At 47.1% G+C, this 26054-nt stretch overlaps 1 protein-coding gene across 1 annotated transcript in view; it reads right to left on the reverse strand.

Moving 5' to 3' along the window:
- Positions 1-26054, reverse strand: part of FBN3 (fibrillin 3) — a 109367-nt gene that overhangs the window by 78956 nt on the left and 4357 nt on the right. Inside the window, exons 2-5 of the mRNA XM_040593118.1 lie at positions 13469-13551; positions 11522-11620; positions 6785-6880; positions 4712-4807 (exon numbers count right to left, since the gene is read on the reverse strand). Of these exons, the coding sequence (XP_040449052.1) occupies positions 4712-4807; positions 6785-6880; positions 11522-11620; positions 13469-13551 (374 nt within the window). The remainder of the gene's footprint in view (positions 1-4711; positions 4808-6784; positions 6881-11521; positions 11621-13468; positions 13552-26054) is intronic.

Below are 26054 nucleotides of genomic sequence, written 5' to 3' on the forward strand. Positions count from 1 at the left end.
TGGCAGAGGAGCAGACAGATGAGATCCCAGAATATAATAGCAAGCTGCAAGTTCAGGGTCATCTGTGCACTAGGTGTCACCTGGCCTGCTTCTGCTACACTCGGAACGCAGATACTGGTGAATTTTCATAAAGAAGGGCTCTTTAAACCCCACATTTCCTGGCATTTATTTCAGGCTGAAAAGAGTCAGTGCCTTTGCTTAGGTTGAGGTAACATCTCCACCTGTAAAAGCACATCATCAAATACCCAGTCTGTCTGTGCCGGCTGAGGCAACCCGGCTCTTGGTGCAGAAGCCAGGCAGCCACAGCAGGATGAGCTGCAGCGAGTCCATCCCTCCTGACAGACCCATCTCGTAATGCAGCTTTTCAGTCTGAGGCACCTTATGGTTTATTTAACACTGTGGCTCCAGCCTGGAGATGGCTTATTTGGGAACAGCAGCAGCAGCAAATGCACAGCTGGCTGTATCTCGGCACACAGTCCTGCCTCACACGGTTAGCAGCCGATTTACCAGCTCTCCTGCAACCCTTTGGTGACTCCTCACAGTCCTCGTACTGCAGCAACACGTCTATTATTTTGCAGAGAAACAAAACAGGGTGATGTAACAAGCTGCCCAAATGGCGCAAGCCATGGGCCAGACACAGGACGGAGCAGCAGAGCTCCTACCGCTTTCTCCTACCCTCAGAACATAAAACCTCCACATTAACCAGCTAGGATTCAACCCAAGTGCCCCATTCCAGTAATGGGGCTGGGAGAGATGGTCAGATGTACCCTACAACACGTCCTGTCTGCTGCAGGCTGAGCGTGGTGTGACCTGCCAGCACAGAGGGTTCCTATCAGTGGACATCTCACAGATCGGTACCCAGGGACTGACTGCATGCATCACCTTACCTCAGCTCTCTTTCCTGAAAGGCAGTGAAAGCAGCTTAACTACCTGTCATTTTCTTTATACTCTGTAGCCAGGACAGTGTCTCGTTTTGTGCTCTGGAAGCAGCAGACCCAAGGATGCTAGAGTGCAAGAGTGCAACATTCTCACTGCCTGATGCCAGCATGCTGCCTTTGGTAGCTACGATGGCTCCCCCCTGAAAAACATCACGGTAGCTGCTCTGCGTGGGATGGAGGAAGGTGAATGATGCCTCACTGGACAGTAACTGGCATCAGTGGGAGCTGTCTGCCAGCAGAGATGCAGGCAGGAATCTGAGGAATTTCCAGAGTACTCAGCCCCGCACCCAGCCCTGCTCTGAAAGCATCACCTTGAGCCTTGGGCTGAAACTTGTACTGCCTACATATGAAGCCAGTGGTTTTCGGGTTCTGCTTTGAATTAATCTTTCTTCAGAAAAAGTTTTAGGAACAAGACTCAGCACTAAACTGAGAACTATAGATGATCCATGTTCCTTCCAAGCCTGCTACTGGGGTCTCCTGTTACTGGAGACTCCCAAGGATGCTTGTAAACATGTCACATACCATGGCTGCTTTACTTAGAGAAACAGAACAGAAATTCAACGGTGGTCATGTCTCCAGTAAGTCTGACGCTCAGGGACTTCATCTTAGCAGGCCTACTGGTGGAGCAGGAACACGTTTTCTCCTTGGAAGGGTTAAGTTCTTCGCTGTCATGCTAATTATTCTGGTAGGTCAGCCCCAACCACCTCACCTGGCTGCAAACTCCCAGGCTGCCCAGCCAGGAGCCTCTTTGAAAAGTGTAATTTTTAACATCTCTTAGCAAAGCAAGCGCTCTGTTTGTCTTGGCAAGGAAGACCTGTGTATACACAGCTGGAGAGCTTGTTTTGTCTCTTAGTACAAGTCTGGGCTAAACCAAATCTCTAAAGGCTTTGTAAAAATGCTCTCTTTATTTAAAGAATTTTATACATTACAAGATGTCTCCAAAGTCTGCCCCTGCTCAGACCCCTTCTTTCCCTGCCTCTTCCACTCTCCCTACTGCCCCCTCCACTACCAGGCACACAGTCAGGACAGATGGATTTTTCAGTCCTCCCTGGACACTGCTGGATGCAGAAGTTTCTTTAAGAAATTTCCAGCTTTCTTTTCAAATACCGCCAATGTTCGCATCAATTTATGAATCTCAGTACTTCAGAGCACCATGAGCTAGAAAAAAAGAAAGCTCTACGGACACACTTCTGGAGCTTGGGTTTAGGGGTTTAGGGGAAGGAAACTTGCAAAGTAGAGCCTTCAAAAGGGCAAAGTTGTTATCATAATTCCTTTCCCTAAAGAAAGCAATGCATATCTGCATGTGCATTAGAAAAAGGCAAGGAGAGGGCTAAAAAAATAGAGAACTGCAGCGCTCGACTGGTATCTGTGTTTGCAGGAGAGTACAAAGGAGACTGGAACAATGAAAGGTTAGTTCAGTAAACGTGTGTGGAGACTCTTAAAGAGCTTTCCCTTCCCTGCATCCAATAAATGCGAGGCTCAAACCACAGCAGAGGCCTTTTATGGGGCACCTGCACTGTTCGGTCCAGCAGACCGTTTTGCAGCCCAGGGCACGCTGCACAGTGTTTCGGCTGGCCGCGGTTCAGGCAGGGCTGGCTGATGCCTGGGCTACCGGAAACCAACTGTTATTCCTATCTCACCCTCTAAATCTTGTTGCCAAGAATCCCCAACTTGGAAAAAACAACATTAAAGGCAAGAACAGTCCAATCCTTGGACATGGAGTTAAACTGAACTAGCTCAATCTCGGGAAAGTGAGAGGCTAGAAAAACAGAGCATTTCCAGGGTGCTTTGATCTTAATCCTGGGAGTTTGCACATTGGCTTCATGTTTCAGTTTCATTTCTGCTCTGTGCCACTTTGACCCTTGCCAAAAATCATATCAGAGCAGTGTCGTGAGATGTCCATCTAAGCCAGCAGGAAAGGGAGAAATTCTGTGCCTCAGCCAAAACCTCAGTCGTACCCACGCTGCCCAAATGTAAATCTGATCTAGCCACTCAGCGCACGCTGGCTGGCTGAAGTACAGAAAAGCCACATGTCACTGAGAGCCCTATCCTTAGCTGGTGAAAACTGTGGTTCTTAGTGGAGCTGTTTCAATTCATACTGGATGAGCAGCTGGCATCGAACCGCGTGAGGTTTACGATAAACCAGAGCTGGCTTATGTTTCCCTTCAAAACATTTTTGCTAAAATAAGGTTCTTTCATGGAAAACCTTAAGTTCTGGTTATAATTTTCAAGGTTTTTCAAGTAAATATAGTACCAAACCATAAAAATAGTTTTGCAAAGGTTGGAATATTGACTTTCAGGGTTTCAGGTCCATGTTCATTTGAAAATTATAGGCTGTTAGCACTGGTGACATCATTAGTTTTAATTTTTGATGGTACATGGTATCGACCTCTTCCACCCAAAACTGGCGCCTGAAGCACACAGGACAGGTCACATTCAGGCAATTAACTGAGTTGCTGCAGGAATCTGATTCTTTACAGTGAGAGAGGCAGGAGTCTGAGAAATGGTCGTACTGATAGGGGAGCTGAGTGCTCGCCCGGCGAACTGCCGTCTACCCGCATCTGACGGAGCTCTGCGAGAGCTGGCCAAGTCCTTCAACCAGCACTTTGCATGTGGCCCCTAACTGCGTGTGGTCCGTAACTCCTTAGACGTTGCTCCTCGGCAAGCGCTGCCGGGAGTTGTACTCGTGGTGCTGAGCAGGATCAGAGAAGACTGAGAGTCCTGCAAGTGCAGCTCAGGGTCAGTGAAGAGGAGCACCCCAATTGGCTGGCTGTGAGGGGGTGACTGGGACGGAGCCACCTCTCCTCATCATGGCGCTGGGTTTTGCTTTCGCAGCACAGCTCAAGGCTTGCTGTCCACGCCCAGCCCAGCAGTCTGGCGCTGGGAAGAGGCTGGAGGGGACACAGCCGGGACAAGGGACCCCAACTGCCCAAAGGTATATTCCACGCCATTGACATCATGCTCAGCAATAAAACGTCAGGGAAAGAAGGAGGAAGGGGGGATCTAAGAGGGTTATGATGTTTGTCTTCCCAAGCCACCACTGCAGGTGCTGATGTCCTGTTTCCCAGGATTTGGCTGGACATCTGCCTGCTGGTGGGAAGCAGCGAATCAATTCCTTATTTTGCTACTGCACACAGCTTTCACTCTCCTTATTAAACTGACATCATCTCCATCCATGAGTGAGTCTGACTCCCTTCTCTGTTCTACCCATCCCAAGGGAGAGGGGAGTGAGAGATGTAGGATGGGTGTTCGGCTGCTGGCTGGGGTCAGCCCATCACACTGGCACGTTTGAAAACGTTGGCTCACATTTCTTTTCCCTTCTCTTTTAGTGTTTAGGAAGGCACTGACGGTGTCACCTTCCCTTAATGAGGATGCTGTGGTAAGGGGCTTCCTGGCATTTCTAAGCCACTTGCATCTTACCAAGACAAGAAACAGGGAAATGCCCAAGAGAAAAATAGCCTTTTTGTACTCAGCACGGGGTGGGGGGGTTACTGACGTTTAACAACCACCTACGAGGGACCACACATGGAGAGGAGGATCCAGAGACACCGAAGAGCTGTGCAGTCAGTAGGCACTTTACATCTGCACAAGTAATAACCAGGGATCTCCGGGAGCGCTTTGGGCACGAGGTTGTCGTTACAGGCTGTACCCTCAGGCAGAGGAATTGAGCAGAAATTCACACACAATCGAACCTCCTTAAGACACGCAGTTAAATATACAACTCCTGATCCTACGCTCCATCAGCGATAATATCATAAAAACATGTTCCTTACCTCTCTCACACTGGGGACCGGTGAATCCATAGACGCAAGCACAACGGTTTGGCCCAATGCATCGCCCTCCGTTCTGACAGCCATTTTCACAGACAGCTATTTTGAAATAGAAAGAGGAATCAGTGATTTCTGCTCTCAGTGAAACCACAGCGTGAGACGTGTGGTGCTGGCAGGACTTGGAGTATCACCCACTTTGTGTTGTCCTCCACGCAGTGAACATACAGAGAAAAGTCTGATATTTTTTCCTGGAAAATGACTTCCTGTCTATGAATGAACCCGTTTATAAAAAGGCTATAAACTCTTATTTCACTTGAGAGGATTTCCTGCGCTCTGGAATCTCAGTTCATTCAGGTCAGCATTGGGATTTAAATGTCAAGGTCAAGATGAACTGATACAAATGAGAAACTGCAAATGCTTAACGTATGACAACAGTGAAATGTGAGGAGAGGAGGCTAGTCAGCCATCTAATCCCACGTACCCGGCACAGAGAACCAGTCTGGGCAGCACACAAGTGCTCCTTGATTTAACACCAGACCTGCTGCCCTCAGTGGCAAAACTGCAGTCAATAGCCTGGGACTGAAGTCAGAGGAGGAGGCTGCTGATGCAGGTCCTGGGCTGAGGCTAAGCGAACTGAGCAGGATGTCGGAACACTTCTGCACGCGACATGAGCAATTGCTGGTTGTGACAGATGCCACTGACCTCTTAAAGTCTCAGGAGCTGTAATGACTAACGAGAGGAGGACTGTGACGGCACTTCCTAAAGCTCCACTCTCTGAACTGCTCGGTTGTCCAACACCACCGGCGCATTGAAGATGAGAAGAAGATAATTTTGTGAAAGGGGAGGTCCACAGCAATCTTGTTGGACACCTAAGCGTGGCCCTCACGGGTCTAGTGCCAGGCTCCGAGATGCAGAGAGGCCAGGTACCGCTGCCTTCACAGCCTTCAAAGGCTACACCCCTCTCAGAGCCGAGGCAGCCGAAATCTGCTCTGCTGGGATGCTGCCAGTGGGACTCTCCATTGTTCCCCACCCTGCCAGTGATGTCTTGCCAATATCTGAACCATTATGAAAACTCTACTGAGGATATTATAGGTGGAGCTGGTAGCAGCACATAATTAAGGTTGCCTAGCACGTTCCATTATAAGCCCTGGGTTGCTGTTACTTATAATTTTCCCAAGCTTTAGCTGTTCAGAATGAAATTTTCCATATGGTGTGTCTGCCTTAAGTTGAACTTTTTGGAAAGTTTCAGCAAAAATGAATCAGTCATAGCTGAGGATAAGTTTAGGGGAAAGATGGTGTTTTGCCCATCTTTTAAAAAAAATCTCATCGAGTTCACAGAGAACTTTAGTGATTCTCATGAAAGTTGCCTGGAAAGTTCCATTTGATCAGAAATTCTTTCAAAACTATTGTGCATACTTGCTTGCTAGACATTTATTAAAGATGAGTCCTAAGCTGTTTGGTTAATTCCACAATGTGCACGAGCAATGATTTTAAATTGCTAAATATCTTTCAGGAGAAACTAGGGGGAAAAGTTAAATTTCTCCCTACAAAAGGTATAGGTGCTTTGACAAAACAGAAAGCCAAGTCATAAAATGTTGTAAAATTTCTTTCAAAGACTATACTGAGGTTTTATGACAGAAAGTCAGTGTTGTCAAATAAACAGAACTAAAAACTGAACCCCCCCAAATGCAACCAGGCATATTTTATAATAAAAAAAAATGGTGGTGGGTTTGGGGTTTTTTGTTCTTCTAATTGACAGAAGACTTCATTTGAGCTGAAATGAAGGCTTCCCACAAAAAGCCCACTCTCAGAGAATATACTGTTTCTCTAAAGCTATTTACAGAGAAATTATAACTAATATACATATATATTTGTATATATATGTTTATATATTTTTTACAGTGAAAATATATCCAATATATTTATATATAGATATAGATCTATACCTATACCCCCTAAAGGAGAGCAGGCTGACATTCCAGTGGCGAGGGGAATATAACGATGACATCAAAGAGCACGTCAGTGTGTGCAAGGTGACTTGCCCCTTGGCTCGCCGTGGGGGCCGCAGGTACTTACGCTGCCCACAGTATGTCCCTGTATAGCCCTTCTGGCAGAGGCAGGACTCCTCGTTGCAGCTCCCACCATTCATGCATCTCACGTTGCAGGTTTGGACTGTGGAGAAGAGCAGGGAAATGTTACACGTTGATGCAAGGAATTGGCTGTGACAGAAGGGGACCACCTCGCCTGCTGTGGATGTGGAAAAACTTCCTTGCCTCAGCGCAGAATCTAAGGGTGATGTGAAGGGTCCGGTTCCTTCAAGTTAAATGGAGAGATCACCGACTCCCCCTGGTATGGTGGGAGCCCATGGTATGGTTAAAGGTTTGCATTTTTACTGAGGCAGAATTACCCCAAAGCTGCTTAAAAAGTAACTACCAGAGTCAGTTCTTTATTCTCTAGACATAAGGCATTTTTATTGCTCCTGTGCCTGGCAGTATTGAGCCGTTCGGATGGGGGAAAGCCAAGAACACGACGGACAGTGGGCAACCGGGAGCAATTTCGGGGATGTAATCCTTCAAGTCCACCTCATCCAGGGCAAGGAATCATTGTTATCTTAGGGCAAACAGTTTTTAGAGTAACATAAATAGACCTTATCCCGCAGAAAGCAAAGGCACACATCATTTCACTTCGTTAAGGAACCTGCCCTGATTAAACATCTGCAGCTCTGTCCTTCCTCCAGGACGACCTGCCACAGCTCATGGGACCACGAGCAAGGGCACGTTTCCCAATAGCTCCCTTTCTTTGATAACTGTCATTCTGAAGAACTCTTTCTTTTAGGATACCACCCTTTTCAAATATTTTCATACCCTTTTTATTATTCTATTTTATTTTTATTGTTCTATTCTTTTTATTATTGCTCCATTTTAAAAACATGCTTTTCACATTCTGGGCTCTCTAATCTTTAAAATGCCTTCATGTTATAAGACCTATGAGATGTTTGGGGGGATCAAATTTCTTTGGTGGAGGAAAACCATCAGTTTTTAAGGTATTTCTCTTCTTTTTACAATTACTATGTGGCATTATATGATTCATTTAATACAAGAGGGTCTTCTTAAGAAATCTGAAAAGAAAAGCACGTATCATCTATTCTGCGATGTTAGAGTTCAGCTTTCACACTAGATTACGACAGTCTGAATGTGACTAACGCACTGTAGGAAAACAATAGCAATAAACAAGAGTCGGGAAGTTTTATACTGGTGGAGACACAAAGGCAGTACTGGCTTTAACTGTTTCATCACTACTCAATGTTTAAGGAACATGGTATTAAAGCAGAAGAGCCCAAAAGGGGAGGTTTACTGCTAAACACAGAGCTCCAAACACAGGTCAAACAGCTTTCATTCTTTACTGAAACACCTGGAACAGTGCATTCTTCCTCTGTAAGATGGGACAACTCAAACTGCAAGTGCCTGAGGTTATAGCAAGTTATGTGAAAACTGTTTTTCAGCATGTACGCCGCAGTCCACGTCTGCCAGGGGTAGGAGGGGCCGTGACTTGGCAGCTTGAAGAAGGTGGGTCTGGATAGTGCATGTGTGAGTGGATGCTCAGCTGTGGCTTGTCTCCTCCGTGCATGCAACATCAGTTCCAAGCAGGGAGGAGCTGGGGCCAGCGCAAGTGAAATGTCTGTCCAAAAGGTAGTAGGACTCAGAAGTGTCCAATAGGGATAATTATACGGTTGACGCCTTGTTCCTAGGAAGCCTGAAAGGAAGAAGGAGTGGAAAGAGAAGGCTCAGTGCTTTGCATTCGAAACGCTCGGCACATGTGCTGTACATTTAATCCATGCGTTGCTAGTGTGGTTTGAATTAGTCACGATGTCTACTATTCTTCCTATTGCTCTACAGCCAGAGATCAGGCCAAATTTAGATGAAAGCTTAATCATTAAAGAAACTAAGTTTGAGGCTTCAAAGCATTGCCCAGATTGTCAGACGTGAGACCAGTTTCTCTGGGAAAAGGCACCGTTTCCAGCACACGCTTACCCTACACCCCTCACTACAATTAATCAGCCCTGGGAAAGCAATTACATCCAGCAAATCTGGGAGGGATGCCCAGAGACAGAGGTAGCGAGGAAGTGTCTGTCAGAGCTGTCCGTCTGTCAGATCTCTTCCCTACGCAGCATCGTGAGCCTCGCACTCAATGCATTCAGCAAGAGGTAAGGTTTAGCGAAGCTAAGAAATTTTGGAAGTTAAGGTCTGGACATAAGAAGAGCCCTGATGCTCATCCAGAAACTTTCTAATTAATTGGCAAAGACTATTTCTGGACCCGCACAGAGCTGGTCCCGTTTCTTAATTCTGCCATGATCCCCAAAGCCCTGAGGTCCCATCCCCATCTGACTTATCTCCAAGGCTGGCACTCTTGGGACTCCCTGCAGATTGGGAGCACAGAAGAACATCTTTCAACCAAGACTTTAAAGGCCTGTTACACTTTGTCAGGATCTTCCAGGGTAGCAGAGACCAAAGTTCTAGGAAAAAGAGAATGACAGCTCGCCCTAGTTAGCTTTTCCCATGATTGGATCGGGTTAGTTCTACATTTTATTTTAAAGGATCAGTGGCTGCAGCTGTTCTGCCAGCCATCAGCAGTGGGGTGTGCAGGCAGGTTTGCTGTCTGCTTACTGACCACTACTATCTAAACAGTCACTTGCAAATTACTCCTAAAATATCTTCACTCCCCGAAGTAGGAAACCAAGCTTTTTGTTATGACAAAGAGAGGCAGAGTGGCTTTTATTGCCTCTGGAATGCATAATTTGTCTGCTTTACCTCCCTGAAGCATTCACGATAAATACAGATCCAAACAGCCCCACAATGAATGCCAGATTTGATGAAGCCCCTGCAGAGGAACCCACCCCCCTCCAGCACACGCTGAAATCCACCCCAGGCTCAGGGGAATGCCAGGTCTGTGCCCAAATGTATATACTGCTTACAGCATTCCTTGCATTCCTCCCTGATTGCTAACATATGGATCCTTGCTAGAAACCTTTGTGTCTCCAGCACCTTCCTCTCCGCAAAGCACAAAGCCCGGGGAAGGTCGGTGGCAGCACACACAGGCTGCGGTGCTGAGCACTTGCTGGGGACACCGGTGGGGCTGCAGCACAACGTGGCACTTCGGAATCAGATTCTGGGAATTGCCGCCTCCAAGTCACACCCTGAATGTGGTTTTGAGGTTTGGGGGGGCTAGTTCCCTGGCCTTCGATCCGATGCCTGCAAGTCACTGTATTAACAATAGCTTGCCTACAGATGGGCAATTATGGAAAATAAGTTTCTGGGTTGTCTCTAGCAGTGGCCATCTGAGACCTTAGAAGACTATAAAATCGCATTAATTTCTGCGTTTTACATAGGGGAAAATCAGCCTTCTTAAAACAATACCATGCCACAGCTCTCTTTCTTGTCTGGCAGGATTTTTTTCTGCTGGAGTGTTCGAGTAGTGGCATCACGTACGGGTGGACTGCTTATACAGTTTGGTGCAAATGGTCACCCAGTATCGTTGCCCACACCTGGAGCCCCAGAGTGCCGGCCAGCCCCATTTGCACACTGTTCTCACTCCAGAAGCCCTTTCAGGCAGACCCGTGGGCTCGTGTGTAGCCTGCGTTGACCCGGAGGGGTCTCTGTGCTGGCTCCCAGGAGCGGGGGTGGGAGGGCTTGCGGGACACCCCCATCCAGCCTCCCCACACTGCAGGCTGGCCGTGACTGTCTAGCTCAGCCTTCAAACCCCCACAGCTCTGGTTACCTGTCCTGGCACTGCACCACCCACCAGTGTAAAATATTCTTCACGCCTGAAGATCCCAAGTTTGAACATCCCCAGCGGCAACTCGCGGCCATCGACCTCTGTGACATGACCACTGACTCATATCCAGCCTGGTGTCTACCACAACTCCCAGGTCCGCTCCAGCAATACAGCCCAGTGGAAAAAGAGGCACAGAGGAGCAGTAATTCCCTTCCAGACAGTGCACAAGACCGTTAGCTATCAGGATTTAGGCTTGAGCAGGAGTGGTTTCTGTGCAGAGCCACGTGCTGCAGGGTAACAGAGTGGTTGCAGGATCTGGTCTTGAATGCATCCTGCAGGGATTAGCAGAGGGGTATGGAAATTGCTTTCTGGATGTGCCTGTCACTGCTGAGTCCTCCGCAGTTTGTTTTTTAGAAACCTAAGCCACCCAGTCCTCTTCCCAGAACTTTGCAGATTTTTTTCTCCTGAAGGTCTGAGATGGGAGAACAAAGCAGAAAAAGCAGCAATGCCGTTTCTGCATTCCCAATTCTGCCAGCAGGTAACTTCATCGTGTCAACTGCAGTTTGCTAAAAACATGGGGCAATTCTCCCTGACATCCAAATCACAGCCTAAGAAAAACTTAATGATTTTTCCATTGGAAAAAAATGTTTATTTGATTAACAAAAGCAGTGACAGATTTAATTCCACTTCAAAGAACAGCCGGGATGGATGGACTCTTTGGCAGCAGTGTTGCTATTTGCTGCTGTGAGACTGGTTTCTGAGCTGTATCCCATAGGATTTCTCATACCAAAGTAGCAGAAATTACAAGCAGGCGCCCAGTTTTCTCCAGGTATCAGGGGCAGTGAGGACCCTTAGTAAAAGTGCCACAAGAAATGAAAGATTTTGTGACTACTGACCAATTCAGATTAGAACCTGGCTGTCAAAACACACAATATTTCAGAGATGCACAGAGAGACATTTCCTTTCATTGTGACTGTGAAACATTTAAGAGAGCACATAACTCCTCCGGAGGGAGGAGAATCACCAGCAACGTTCTCTTACCTCCAGCTGAGCCACAGTTGGGAGAAAGTTGTCCATTGGAGCACGTACACATGTTTGGCCGTGAACAAAATCCATCACCGCAAGAATTCCTGCAAATTGCTGGAGGAGGAGGAGGACACAGTGATTAGCACAACGTTCTAGTCTGTGATCTTGCTCACAGATGTGTTTTTGGCTGCCAAAAGGGTGTGAATTCATCTCTTGTAAGAAAAATAACCTGGGAAGGAAGCTGGGGCACCTCTTGAAGAAGAGCCTGGTCAGAGCAACAGTGGGAAGGACCCACTTGCTCACTGGGAGTTCCTGGAGACACCTTCCTCTTCCCACAGGCTACGGCTGGTCCTGCTGCCACGCTGCTTTCTCAGCCAGCAGAGGACAGGGAAGACATATTTCACTACATTCGCCTGCTAAAAATGTTTCTCAGCAGAGACAAGTGATGTTCACACTGAGCCAGGTTGTTCTTTTCCTTAAAATTTTTGTGTTTCCCTGAAGCATTTTGCAGTCTATGGTCTGGCACGGAGGTAACTGACTGTTAGGGAGGCGCATCTCCTGTTGAATGAGGGGCTGAGCTGAGTCAGCCCGAGATGCATCAGCAGGATGCCTTCGCATCAGTCCCCATCCTTTCTTGCCCAGGACCCCTGCTAATCTCTTCCCCTTCCTGTGCCATGGGAGCCAAGAGCAGAGCTGGCAGTATTGTTCCACCTGTGTAAGCACAGATTTTATTAGAGCCCCATGAAAGTATCTCATCTCTGTGTGTTTTATAAATACAATTACAACACACAGTCCCCTGAGGACCTCCCGCCCAGATGGCATGTTTTACAGTTATGAGAAAAGTCAGCAGACAACCCTGAATGTCGCTAACCCCGCATGCCACGGAGCAGCTATTTGGCTGTGAATTCTTTAACCCTTCGCTGCAGCCAGCATTAAACTCAAGCCTTGTATCCCCGGTGGGGCATCTGCTGTCCCAGGGACGGTGAGGAGCACTTTGTGAGTTTGCCTTTCTCTTCTTGTGGGGAAAGGAGAGGGTGTAAATGTCTTACCATCACCTGGGGTGAAGTCGGATGCATTTAACTCTTGAGACATCAAGCCTCCTCCTTGCCCTTCTCTTCTGAGTGAGTAAAATGCCATGCTCGGGGACTGGTTACTCATCGTGTGCCAGGACCCATCAACTGGCCCCATCACTTGTAATACAACGGACAACATTTCCTCTGAGAGGAGAGTATTTGCAGCTGTGGGATCAGGTTTGTACCCGACCAAACGCAGGTACAATTACCCCTATTGTCTCCAATAAGAATCTCATTTATTTATTCCTGAGCTGACTTACACTTCCCATAGGAGCATCCTCCAAAGAGCAGGCTCCTTCATCTCCCTATAGCTCATGCCTTTAGCCTACCAAAATGCAAAATGTCAGCCCCTTGATGGATTTTGTAGGTGTATGCCAGCACTTCAGAGTCCAATAATGCTCTGCTCCGAATAGGAAAGCTACTTGCCAAAAGAGAGGTGTGATTTACCTAAATCACCATCCTGCTTTGGGTAGCCACTTGAAGACAGATGCAAATTCCTGCGGACACTGTCTCATGACATCACGTTTGCGATGTCAGCATCTAGCTGTTGTTCTAGCAACTATTTCATCTACACAAGCAGCTCTAAAATAACTTTCTCAGGAGTCACCAAGAGCTTTCCTGTGAGGGCTAATCTTCTAAAAGCAGGCACACAAACTGTCAGGCAACGGGGAACGCAGCGGCAATTTGGCAAAGGATCAAAGGCCACGCACTAAGGGGACCAGTCGCAGCCACCCTGCTTCCATTGCAGAGAGGAGAACTCCCAGCAATCGCTGCTCCTCTCCCAGTGGATTATGAAATGTTCCGTCATCTGCTGAAGTGCAAGAGACACATTCCTTCCCACACGGCAGTTAGTTCCCTCGGTGCCCTTAATGGGAAAATGGATACTCACGGACAATGCACTGGTTCCCTCCAGGCAGCGTTTTCCAGCCGGGGCAGCAGTAGGAGTGGAACCTCGAGCCACAGACATTGGGTCTGAAATTTAAAAACAATTTTTTTTCCTCTGTTTCTGTGCAGTGCCATTGGATAAATTCAGCATGTATCATCGCTGTAGGAGAGCATTTGAATAGCTTCTTGCGTGACATTTCTCTGCCAGACTCTGTTCCCTCCCTGTGAGCCTGTTTAGTTCCCACCAAAAGGAGCCACCATACATTATTTTAATTACTGACTTCTGACCTCCCTGGGCAAAATGCTTTGGGGCTTTGGTCTTACAGTGACCATGGGACTAGGTGGAGGAGCGAGGAACTGAGGCACAGGCAGGTCTGCCCTGCCACGAGGCTGTGGCACGGGACTATACCCACGGGGTTAGACACCGTCAGCTGGAGACCTGCATTTCCACATGGGATGAGAGAGGTACCAGCCAGCAGAAAACCCCGGAGACACAGGCAAGAGAAGGACTTGATAACCTGGATGGGAAGAGGACAGCTGTCCCTCTGGAATACAGCTCAGCAGTGCCATATGCATAAGGTGGACAAAGTCCTTCTCTTCCTTTCTGACTCTTCAATTACGAAATTCCTCCACACTCCAACTCGTCCCTCAGACAGGCTGCCCATGCTTTTGTCTTCATTTGTTGGATGGTTTAATCAAATCACATAGGAACGACAGCAGGAAACCCAGCCCAAGCACATACCTCAGCATGCCATTCACACCACGCTGTGCTACACACCTGTGCGTGAACCAACAGACTCCTCAAGAGAAATTTTTGAAAGAAAACACGAAAAGCACAAACCTAGATAATGTTCATACTCTTGTGACGTCATCAAGCGCGGAGTCACACGAGCCCCTTGCAGAGATGCCGGGGCTCTAACACAGGATCAGACAGAGGGGGGAAGGCAGGAGAGGTAAGTGCAGATGCAGAGCTTAGACCTTGCCTGGACCCTGGCCAGCAACCCTCCAGCCTCTTCTTTTTGAAAAGCATGAGAATTTGAACTAAAATCACCAGCAAAAGAGCATACACTTTCGAGGTTTTCTAGCGAGTAATAATCCCCACTGTTAAAACTCTATGCTTTATTATGGGGTCTCAGTCCGTCCAGCTTCTAGTTTCAGCTGTCGGATCTTCTTATATCTTTACTTGCTGAATCGAAGAACCATTAGATATCAAAGACTCTTCACTCAGTAGACCCGTATAGGTTGTTACACAGCCAGTTAATTTTTCCTTTGATAAGAGAAGGAAAATATCAGATTAGTTTGTCAGGATCTATTGTCCAAAATGTCTGTATCCTCATTCTAATTTTAATTAAGTTTTACATCAATCACTTCAGCGGAGTGCCCGGGGCTGGGGATAGGAACTCTCATCACCACTGCACAGACAGGACAGGGTTACGAGAATGAATCAGATTTGGCATTTCCTGCTGTGCAGTTTGGGATGTTCCTGAAACACAGGAGTTTCCATCTGAACACGAGGAAACGCCATCTCACTGTGAGCAACTGAGTACTGGAACAGCAGGTCGCTCAGAGAGGCTGTGGAGTCTCCATCCTTGGAGGTACTCACAAGCTGTCTGGACGTGCTCCTGGGCACCCGGCTCTAGCAGTCCTGCTTGAGTAAGGTGGCTGGACCAGATGAGCTCCAGAGGTCCTTTCCAATCTCAACCACACCGTGATTCTGTGATCCCATGTTCACCGTAACTCATTTCATTGTGAAATACACCTCCACGACTACCTGCGTATCGCAGCTACATGTAGAAACAGCTCTAGCTAGATGGTGCGTGGGACCAAATTTATGGATTTGGCAGACTGGAGCCTGATTTTTAAAAACTCCAAAAGCATTGGTTGATCTATTTCAGTTTGGTTTAATTCTGAAAATATGTTGATTCATCCCTGATCTTCAATTAGATCAGCAAATTAATTTCATTTTCCAGGGAATGGTCTCTTTTTATTTCCCTGTTATTCTGCCACCAGCAAGGAACGTGCCTAAAGGCAGGTACCGCCTCAGCTTCCCTCCATCCCTGTAAAGCAGCATCCCAACCACTGCCTGTGTACAACTATGGATGTTTCTACTCCCCTCCCACGTCACGAAGTGCCTGCCGCAGGACTTGCTTGTCCCGCCTCACATCCCCAGGTCTCTGTTACAGTAGGTGCGTCATTAATCTGTTTTCCTGAACTTGCCTTTGTTTCTGCCTGGAAAATTTGCCTGAGTGGTGGGGACCTTTTTTTTGAAGATTTTCTTCCTCTCTGTTGCAATTCTCAAGTTCCTGCAAGTTCCTCTCCAGTTCTCAAGTTCCCACCGCGAGCCAGGCGTGGGAAGGCGGAGGGTGCTGGGATGGCTGAGCACCCTGGGCACCACAGCCAACCTCAGCAGCACTCTGTAGGGCCCACCCACCAGATTCCAGGCTGGACTTCGGCAAGAATTTGTAGTGCTTTAGGGCAGCGGATTCCTGTTCTGGCTGGGAGAAGGCAGTGGATCCCAGAACACCCTGCATCAGTAACCCAGGCACACACGAGTCCTCCACCTTCAGCGTGACGGCAGAAGGCGCACGGGGGATACAGCAAGATGAAGCATCCAGACAACGTGCGTGCAGAAAACACAGCCAACAGCAGATACGCAGCAGACAGAGCCAGGATGCACAGCAGACATAGCAGAAACCCAGTGTACGTACAGCAGTCCCACGGAAGGCACATGGAGCACGGCCAGCAAACATGCAGCAGAGGCAAGGCAGGGGCTCAGCAGAAGTGCAGCACGTGTGCAGACATAGGCAGCAGATGTGCAGCAGGCATGCAACAGGCACACAGATGTGCAGCAGATACACCGCAGGTGTACCTTGCCAAAGTGGAAGAAGCAGAATGCTTTCCCGTGGAAAAAGGAACTGGGCAGCGTTAGCGTTAATGACAAAAGCACTGAGCTGGACTGCAAGCAGACTCTGAGGAACTCTCTACTGAGCAACAAAGTTCCCGTGTAAAAGCAACCTGAGCTTCTACTCTTCATGGTGACTAGAAAATCCCTGCACAGCACAGACCACGTTGGATGACTTTCTGTGCAATCAAGGGTGCTGCTCTGCTTCCCCGTTCTAATTTTCCCAGAGCACACAATGACCTGCGTAGGAAACCACCGCAGCTGTTTTTCCATATGACCTGCTTTTGCCCGGTGCTATGTGGAGCCTCCTTCACCAGCCCTGCAAACACAGAATCGAGGGCTCTGCTAAAATCATTTGGTGCTATGGTTGGAGGTGGAGAGTACATCTGTATTTTGATCTCAAAAGCGCCTACATTTTCCAAAAGCCTGGGCATCTGTTGCTTCTGCTGTGCCTCGAAGTTAAAAGGAGACCTTGAATACAGAGCTGTTTCTGCTCATATGGATTAAGGTTCCCTGCAGACGGGGGAACATCTTGGGTTGCAGTTCCTGGTTGCATTAGGATAAAACACAAAGCTAGCTAGTACTGCCACTGATATTCAAGTATAAATCTCCAGTTAGAAGTAGGCATACGGCTGTGGTTGGCATGAACGGCGAAGAGCAGCCCACCCTGAGCAGATGGAGGTCCTGCAAAGCCTAAGTTTCAGCCCTCAGGTTCCCAGCATGCGGGATGGGTGGATGGATGATCTTTTTTTGACACAAGACTCCGTGCAAGGTGTGGGCAGCCCAGACAACTCATAGCCAGGCACCAAATATTGCAATTTGGCTTCCACCTGAAGCTGTTTGCTGGCCTCTCCTTTTCAACACATGGGTGTGAACAGCTATGCAAGGAAGGTGGCCACTAGTGATCTTCACACCCTGCCCTCGGGCTGCTTCAAGCCTTGTTGAAGATGAAAGAACATCATATAAGCATTTTATCAGGCAAAAGATTAAGAGGTTTTTTTTTCTGATCAAAATCCATGAAGGAAGAGGTGTCTGGCATCAATCCCATAGACTAAGACAGAAGGAAGCGGAAGATGAATGAAATTGATAACGAAGTGGGTATTTTTAACTATGGTGGCAAGTACCATCTCTTTCTGAAAGACAGTCGGCCAAGGATTTCATCAAGCTCTGTGCAGGGGTCCTGGAAGAGGTCCTGGGCACCCTGTTACACAGTAGGCTAAACTACAAAATCACTATTGTTCCTCCAAAACTGAACCTTTATAAGCATATGCTAAAAATTAGCAGAGTTTCAAAACAAAACATGGGGAGAATCCATTTTGAATGGGTTGAAATTAATGGTGTCACACAAATGACCTAGAGGGAGAATGAAATTAGATTCCAAAGCAGTAACTCCATCAGGAGAATGCTGTTTTGCAAGAAAAAAAATAACATCTTCAGCAAAGTAGTGACAAAATTGCTTTTTAAAATTAACAGCAGTTATCTCAGTCCCGGGGAATACAAGCTGGAAACCCACATTCTCATCAGCAAGGTGTGGATAGAAGGCGTCTCATTTAGCTGTTAAACAGAAAACAGCAACCCTAGTTTGTAGTGAATAGCTCCTAAGAATGGGAAGATCAAGGTTAGAGGAAAAATAGTTTAAATTCAATAAACTTGCACACAACATTCCGATTATTGGTGATAATCAAAATCCACAGGCATTTCAGGACTGTCAAGAAACTTCATAACAATCAGCCCTAAATTAAAAATCAAGAAGGTTTTTTTACCCTGCTCACTCTCAGCTTTGCCCCCAGCAGTAGCAAAGGGTTTTATCCCAGCGGTCCTGGGAAGACACAGTTGTACAGCAGAGATGGTGCTAACGCCCACGTGGCTTTTCCTTTGGGTCTCGGGGCCACGGAGATAAGAACCGACACATTTGTGCCAGCTCTTTCTAGCAATGCTTTCTGGCACAGGACTGCACGGCTGCTCCACCCCCACCGTTCAGCTGATGCAAGAAGAGACCTGCCAGCGCGAGGCAGATCTTCCCTTGCCACCTCCTGTGCAGCCGAGGAAAAGGCTGGAAGAGCTCAGCTGCTACAGACCTGTTTTAATAAAAATAAATATGGCCAAAAGTGACGCTAAGAAAGGACAGAGGAAAAAGCAATGCTGGCCGTGCCTCTTGTTTGTCCGCTTTAAATAAACAATAGGATTACAGAGATATGCAGGCACAAAGCATGAATTTCAACTGATGACACCAAACGCTGCCTGCTGGCAATGGCTCCATCTGCAACCGGGGAGATGCCAAGAAAAAACCACTGGAGCAGAGCAGAGCTGCGGCCATGCGATGGGAACATGCATGGCTGTTAGCAAGAGGAACCTCTCCCAAATCCACAACAGAGCTGGAGGTACCAGCAAGGACTGGGAGACAGTCCACGCCAGAAAGCTGCCCCAGGCTGGGGGTGCCAGCCCGCCTGTGGGGACAGAGCACAAGCAGCGTGAGGCTGTTGCAGCAGCCTGGGAAAGAGCCTAAAGCACCCAACTGTCGCCTATGAGCTGAGCAAGCAGCCGCAAAGGTCTCGGTCCTGCCAATTATTGCCAGATGCCTAGTGTGACCCCAGCAGAACTGCAGTCATTGCTAAAGGTAGGAGAGGCCAGACAGCACAGCATGTGAAGCCCAGGCTGAGAACGCGTTGCAGGCTCTGATGTTAGCCAGACCCGAGGTCAAATCACCCAGAGCGTCCTGCTCACCCACAGCTACATCCTCAACACCCACGCCTGCATGCGGGTCTTCGTCCACTCCTCCAGCCACAGGAGAAAGAATACCCAGCTAGAATGAACTCTCCACACCTTCAGAAAGCTCTACGCAGTCACTAACAAGCTGATTTGTGTAATAACTGCAGTGTCCTGCAAGGAACACTTCTGCCATCCGGCAAGACCCACAGCTAATGAACCCTTGGCTACGCATAGCATGTGCTTTCCAGGCAGCAGAAACAGCAGCCCAGGATTTGTCTCCCCTGTCACGAGCAATCAGTGTACCTCCGTTGTCACCGGCCTTCAAAAGTGGTATTTCCATTCCTTAAATTAGAGGAAGACAGAAATGAATGAAAATTGGTGGATTGCCAGGGCTGGGGTAATTCTCAGAGATGCTCTGGTCTGCGCAGGGATTGCTCCCCTGGCTGCTCACATGTTCTCCTTCTCTCTGGCCTCATCCAGGGGGATTCAACATATTAATTCAGGAAGAATTCACTGTAGTTCATTACTTTGGGCCAATTTCCTGCTCTTCTCACCAAGCGCAGACCTTTGTCTGGTGACTGAGATTCCCTGAGCTGTGAACCTGGAACTAGTCTGTTTCAGTGCATGCTCAGGGGTCCAGCAAACACTTCTCCCAGCTCATTGCTTTCTTTGTGTCTGCCTGGAAAAGTCTGGACTGGGTATCTTGCTGCCTGAGCGCAGGGACCCTTTTCCTTATTTATCACAGTCATTCTTTATTTCCCTCCTTGATACAATCTAAAACTTCTTCCTGCTGGGTGAAAACAGGTCCCCAGCGCTGTGGATGTCTCCTGAGCACTGCTTTCCACGATGTTCTGCGTTCAAGAAAAGGAGTCTGAGCTAGGAGGGTCCGGCTGCGCTGAGCAATGGTTCTCTAGACCAGTTTGAGCCCCCTGGTAAGGGCAGAGATGCCAACACTTTACATCTCTCGCAGGTCTCCCCTGCTCTCTTGCTGAGAAGTCAAGGTTACAGAGTAGGCGCTCCCAGAAATTCATACCGCTTCACTTTTGTAAACTAAGACGTTGTTAATAAAAGCATGGCTCGCACTTTTACCAGGCCCCAGATGTAAGTTAGGCAAGTGACCAAGCACAAATTCCTTTTTCTCGAAGTGTTTCAAACAAAACACTCAGTAAAAACCACTCTCCTGCGCTGCCAAAGTACAACCGTGCAGGCTAGTAGTAGGGCTGGAGCCCAACGCTTTATGAAAGGGTGAGTAGCAACTTTCCCACCAGCACCTGGAGGGACGAGAAGCACCACAGCTTAACCCTGCAGCCACAAACATAACAATCAAGAGATAAAGAGATTGCATCCACGATCTTTGTCCTCAAAACAGGGAGGATAGGTTGATCACAGGAGAAACCAGCCCAGCAGCAGCCCACACGCTGGGCTAGCTTAGGAGAAGCGTGGCCAGCAGATCCAGAGGAGCCATTTTTCCTTCTTCCACTTGAGCACAATCACCTCATTTTAGGAGTCCATTAAGCTTGCCCAGTCCTCTCAATTTTAATTCCGTTCCCTCTTTGGATTCTCTAGGTATCTTGAGAGACATGAAAAATCTCTCTTCTGCTCCACAAACACATCCAGTTTGGGGTGCAGCAATTCTGACAGTTTACACGGGATTAATGGAAAGCCCTCGGCACGCTTTCATAGTCACTACCTTCCCTGTCCCTTACCTTATTTTCAGGGGTTTTTTTCTGTCTTTAAATTTCAGCTTAGAAATATTTATGGGGAAATGGAACCCTCCAGCAGCAGATTTAGCCAATTCTAAATGCACTTCTACTTGTTGAGCTCTTGGAAGGGCCACCAGCCCAAACACTGCTCTAGATTCCCCCAAGCCGTTCAGAGTTATCCTCTGCTGTAAACTCAGCAGCTCAGTGAAAATCTAGCTATTGCCAGGCTAGCGGGGATTTCTGATCTGGTACTGCAAAAAGGAGGGCTGTCTGCTATCCCCATCTGCTTTAGGGAAGAGACAAAGTTTCTTTTAGATTATCTGCCTCCCCCCACCCCTCCTCTTATCATGAAATTCATGCCTATGCAAAGAGCCAAATGAGAAGAACGCGCATGAGTGTCACCACTGCATTCTCGAGTCTCATATGACTTAAGCATGTGGCTTTTCCAGGAACAATGATCCTACCTCTCCATCTGAGCTGGAAATTTTTTCCTATAATTCAAGATGCTTTTTGGTTTTGATCTCAGCCTGGTTCTTTGCTGTGTGCCAAGGTTCGTTTCTCACAATAACCGGGGAACACCATCGCAGGCTTCAGTCACCCTTGGCCTCAGTGGAGATCACCAGGGGGACAATAATTACTGCCAAATGTGATAGTGGTTTTGGGTAATGCATCTGCCCATCCGGCGGGACTTGGGATTGTGTCACAGCATGAGAACAGATTGGAAACAATGCTGACTTTTAGATCCTTGGCCTAAAGGGCAGCATATTTGTGTCTTCCTTGTTCTTGCCTTAACAGATCTCTCAAATGTACTGCGAGTATTTATTTCAGTGATTTATCAGTCTTACAAGCCTAGGACCATGCTGTCTGTATGCTCGCTGCTTACTTCCCCAGGCCTCTATGCATCCAAGCACTGTACGCAATCTGATAAGTAATTCACAGGTGAGAAAGCAGAGCGATGCCACTGGAGAAGGCAGCCTCCCGCTTCACGCAAGGGGACCGATTCAGTCCTGCAGAGAGATGTTAATTGCTCCCCCCGGAACATCGCCCCTCGCTCTGCAAAGTGGCCCAGCACCCGTTTAGCTTTTAGGAATGAGCTCAAGTCCCAGTGATTTCAGTTATTTTGGTCCTAAGGATCTGGTTTTGGAGGTGCCGAGACACCGACTTTCTGTTACCACCAGTCGAAGCTACACACCGTAAGCTGCCAACGGCTGTTTTGCTGGGTAACACTGCAAGCCCCAAGGGATTCAGAATTCAGCACATCCCGAGGCTGCCAAGCCGGGCGATGGATCGCTTCCCTAAGCCTCTCAGCGACACCTGTAATATTGGACTTGACATCCATGGCAACAGAAACATTTTTCTCCGATCTCAACAAAGCCCCAGACTGACAGTGTCTCCCACATTGCTGCTGGAGACCCTTGACTCTCCCTGGCCCCAGGAGCACTCCTGCCTCCATCCCCAGGGATAAAGACGACATGAACTGGTGCACAGGTCCCTCTGGAGCAAACCCCAGCAGCATTACCGAGCATCTCTCCCACCTCTGCCGCCCAGCAATGCTGACCTGATCCCTGCTGGAACCCAGAGTGCTGGGACTCAGAAGACCTTGACATGAGATGCTTGGAGAAAGCGGAGCCCTTCCAGCATCTGATTCTCCACTGTGGCTCTCCCTGAGGAAACGGGGAGGTCTGGGAAGAGGTGGAAGAGCGCATCACTGACTGCTCCTCCTAGGAGGGGCTCTAGGCAAGAAAGATTAGTTTAAGTAAACAGAGGCTTTTTTTCTTTTGTTATTTCAGTTAACAGAAAGGAAGCCTTAATTTAAGCAGTTATTTTAATCTCTGTTTTTACATTGTAGTTTTTCCCTGAGAATGGATGATCTGAAACTAAAGATAGTCTTGACATCTCATTTAGCACTTTAATTAACCAGGAAGATGCATAGCAAAATATATGCTTTTTAATTGAGCAATTATGCAGTTTCAAACATAGTTGCTCAGGTGTTTACTGTTTTGATTTTTATATTATTAGCAAATGAGGATAGATTATTTTTTTCAGATCATTTTTACATTTCTCCTTCTAATACATATTAAATTCTCTTTGTATTGAAATTGAAACAGCATTAAGTGGGCCTTTTTAATGTTTTAAATGTTTTAATGTTTTAAATTACTTCTGCCTCTGTGCCCAGGGTTGAATTTCCTACCATTTTTCAGAGCAGAAGGCAGCTGTGGGTGCCTGGGGGAAGGCAACCTCAAATCTAGAGATGCAGCCTTGAAAGATCACAGCACGGTACCTCAGCCCCCTGCCCTTCTCCTGCCGAGATGCAGCTCTCAGTGAGGTCATCAGCAAGGTGATGGAGCAAGAGGCTACGATGAAGGGAAGTCCCAACAGGGACCACAGGATTCCCAGTACAAAACTGCATCCCCAGCTCAAAAACCATCCCTGCACTCAGGCAGGGACCCCTTGCACACGGGGGCTCCGGACACACATACGGAGAGAGAAAGCCAAGCTGAGAAGGTTGCCTGGCCCCCACCTTTGGTTAGATCACACCAAAATCAATATGTGCTTACAAGAAACTACTGCCCAAGTTTAGGTGACCTGAGCCATGCAAAGCTGACACCAGGGTAGACACCTGAATTTTAGCTGAAATTTATGAGGAAAAAAGAAGGGGGGGGGGGGGGGGGGGGGGGGCTCTGTGTATAATTTTTAAGAGATGCATCATTATTATTCAGTTTTGTAAAAGGAATGAAGCAAAATGCAAGGAAAGCGTTAAAAAGACTGTATAGGTTTTGGATTCCATCTCCTTAGGTTAATGCCAAGTTCAAGCCCAATAATGCTTATGATTATTTTTTCTAGCAAAGGGGGTCTATAAAACCTTCTGTTATACACCTTTCCTTTGTGAATAATGGTATTTTTTCCATCCTTTACTCACATTATTTTGTATACATGATGGAAGGGAATATCTTCCCTTATTTGTGCAGATTTAAATTTAAATCCTATATATCAGCAAGGAACCGTAGAGAAGACTTTCTTTTGAAAAAAGGCTAAAAATGCAACCGATTTCCAGGAACTGTTTAACGCTTTCATTTGGAAAGCAGCATTACCAATTCTTCCATCTTTTTTTCCCCTTAATATCTGAAATAAATCAAAACTTCAAATACAGTTCTTAAAACTTCCAAACAAAACCCATATAAGCTATTAACTTCTCTGCCAGATAATCTTTTGCCATGCCAATACTCGCCTTCACATTTCCTGCCAATAACAAGAGAAACCAGCCCAGGCCAGAAGTCCAAGATCAACCATTTCACAATATAAATCAAGACACAAGGAAAATTTAGGAACAAGAGTCTTCAGTCAGAAGTTTCCAGCTGCTGCCTTAATTTTGCTCCTTCTGTTGCTTGTAGTATTTTATCTCTGGTTTATGAAAAAATATGAAGGTTTACACGTGTGGAGTACATGGACCTGGAAGCAGCCAAAATGTGCTCAAGAAGAGGTGACTGGATCACGGGGACAGAAGCTCCAGTTGCACCTTTACTTTGGAGCATGGAGACCCCCATCCTGCCCAAGGAATGGGGGGAGGCAAGAAAGATTTGCTGCAATTTGACCATGCTCTTCCCTGCCATGTTCCTCCTCCTCATTTCTAAGTGGAGATGCTCCACAGTTGCCTCCTTGCAGATGGAGAGGCCCCTGCGCATGCACAAACATGCATTTCTCCAGCTTGTAAGAAATTTAGCATGGAATAGATAAGAATATTTCAGTTGGAAGGGACCTACAACGATCATCTAGTCCAACTGCGATGATATGTGGGCAACCACAAGCAGCACAGTCCATTTCAGATGACAATTTTTAATAAATACTGGAACCCCGTTATTCTTTGCTATGCATGCTCATAGTTTCAGTTGCTGTCGTTAGTGACATACTTAGAAAAGCAATTTTGTGGGGTATTTACATCACCATAGCTACCGACACTTTTTTCACGAACAACCCACACAATCAGTACAAGAGTCTGGTTACCTAAACTATAGGATTAAGTCAAGAAATGGGACGTTTTAGCTTCCACCAGCTCTTAGTAGCACCTTGGTTCTTACTCTAAACAGAATTTCATTTCCAAGCAAGTTTTCTACAAATTCAAGGTCAAGAAATCAATTTATTTTTTTATTTTTATAAGGAACAAAAGCTGAACTTCTGCATTTAAAGGTCTTCACCCTGGCATGCCCAGGAAATCAATACCTCTCGCCAGATCTACAGCAGCACAGAGATGGTAACACTGCAGAAAAGATTCGCTGACTCCCACTTGGAGCTTACTCCTTTCAAAGTCAACTAAAACGTTATGCTTGAGCTTGGCAGAGGCAGAATCAGGGCCTGGATCATGAAACATCCAACAGTGCTGGTTGTGTTTTGGGCATCAGCTCTTTTTAAAGGCACAAGTTTCACAGAAAACCTAAAGCGAGGGTGAAGAAAATTACGAATGCTGCTGGTCAAACAAACCCTCTTATAATTCCTGTACAGAGATGCCTGTGGAACTGCAACGTCAGGGACTGAGTGGGATTAAAACACTACTGGAAATCACCTGCTCACTGCACACACCTTGGAGTAAACTGCGAAATTGGTGAAGCTCATCTCTGCTATGTCCAATGCCCCCCTGACGTCACACATCAGCTCCAGTTTAGGCTGGTGCCACGTGGCCCAGAACCACAGCCCGTGGCTTCCTCCCTGGGTGAGGGTGGTGGATGGAGAGGTCACCCACCTCCCAGCAACTCCTCCTCTGCTGGCATTTTGCAGTTGCAACGTGCCTTTCCCCTCCACGCCCCAGCATCAAGCTGGAAAATAAGAAGGTGTCAAAAAAATCTACATAAGAGCAGCTTGGAAACTCCTCGTATTCCCCATTCCCAATTAATTCAGACGCTTCTCTGTCATTTTGTATAAATGGAAGCAATGGAAGCGGTATGACAAACGCCTCCCCAAACATCCTCTCTTCAACCATCTTCTCAATTGCAATGGCCATTTCATAATTAATGGGCTTGACATAATTAGTTGTGTTTAAAGTCAAGCTATAGCTGAGCCTTTATTCTTACTTGAAAAAACAGGCAGCCATGAACTTACAGGAAATCATACTGCCAGCAAACAGCTCAGCTGGCTGCAGACTAATCATCTTTTCTTTCCCCTTTGTTAAACACATTCTTGCTCTTGGAAACTGTTCAATAGTTCATTAAACTAATAATCCCATTCAAATCCTGCCTCATAAATGGATTTGTCAGTGCTATTCCTTTCAGGAGACCGTCATTTTA

This window comes from Falco naumanni, chromosome 4, assembly GCF_017639655.2.
Source record: "Falco naumanni isolate bFalNau1 chromosome 4, bFalNau1.pat, whole genome shotgun sequence".
Lineage (NCBI taxonomy): Eukaryota > Metazoa > Chordata > Aves > Falconiformes > Falconidae > Falco > Falco naumanni.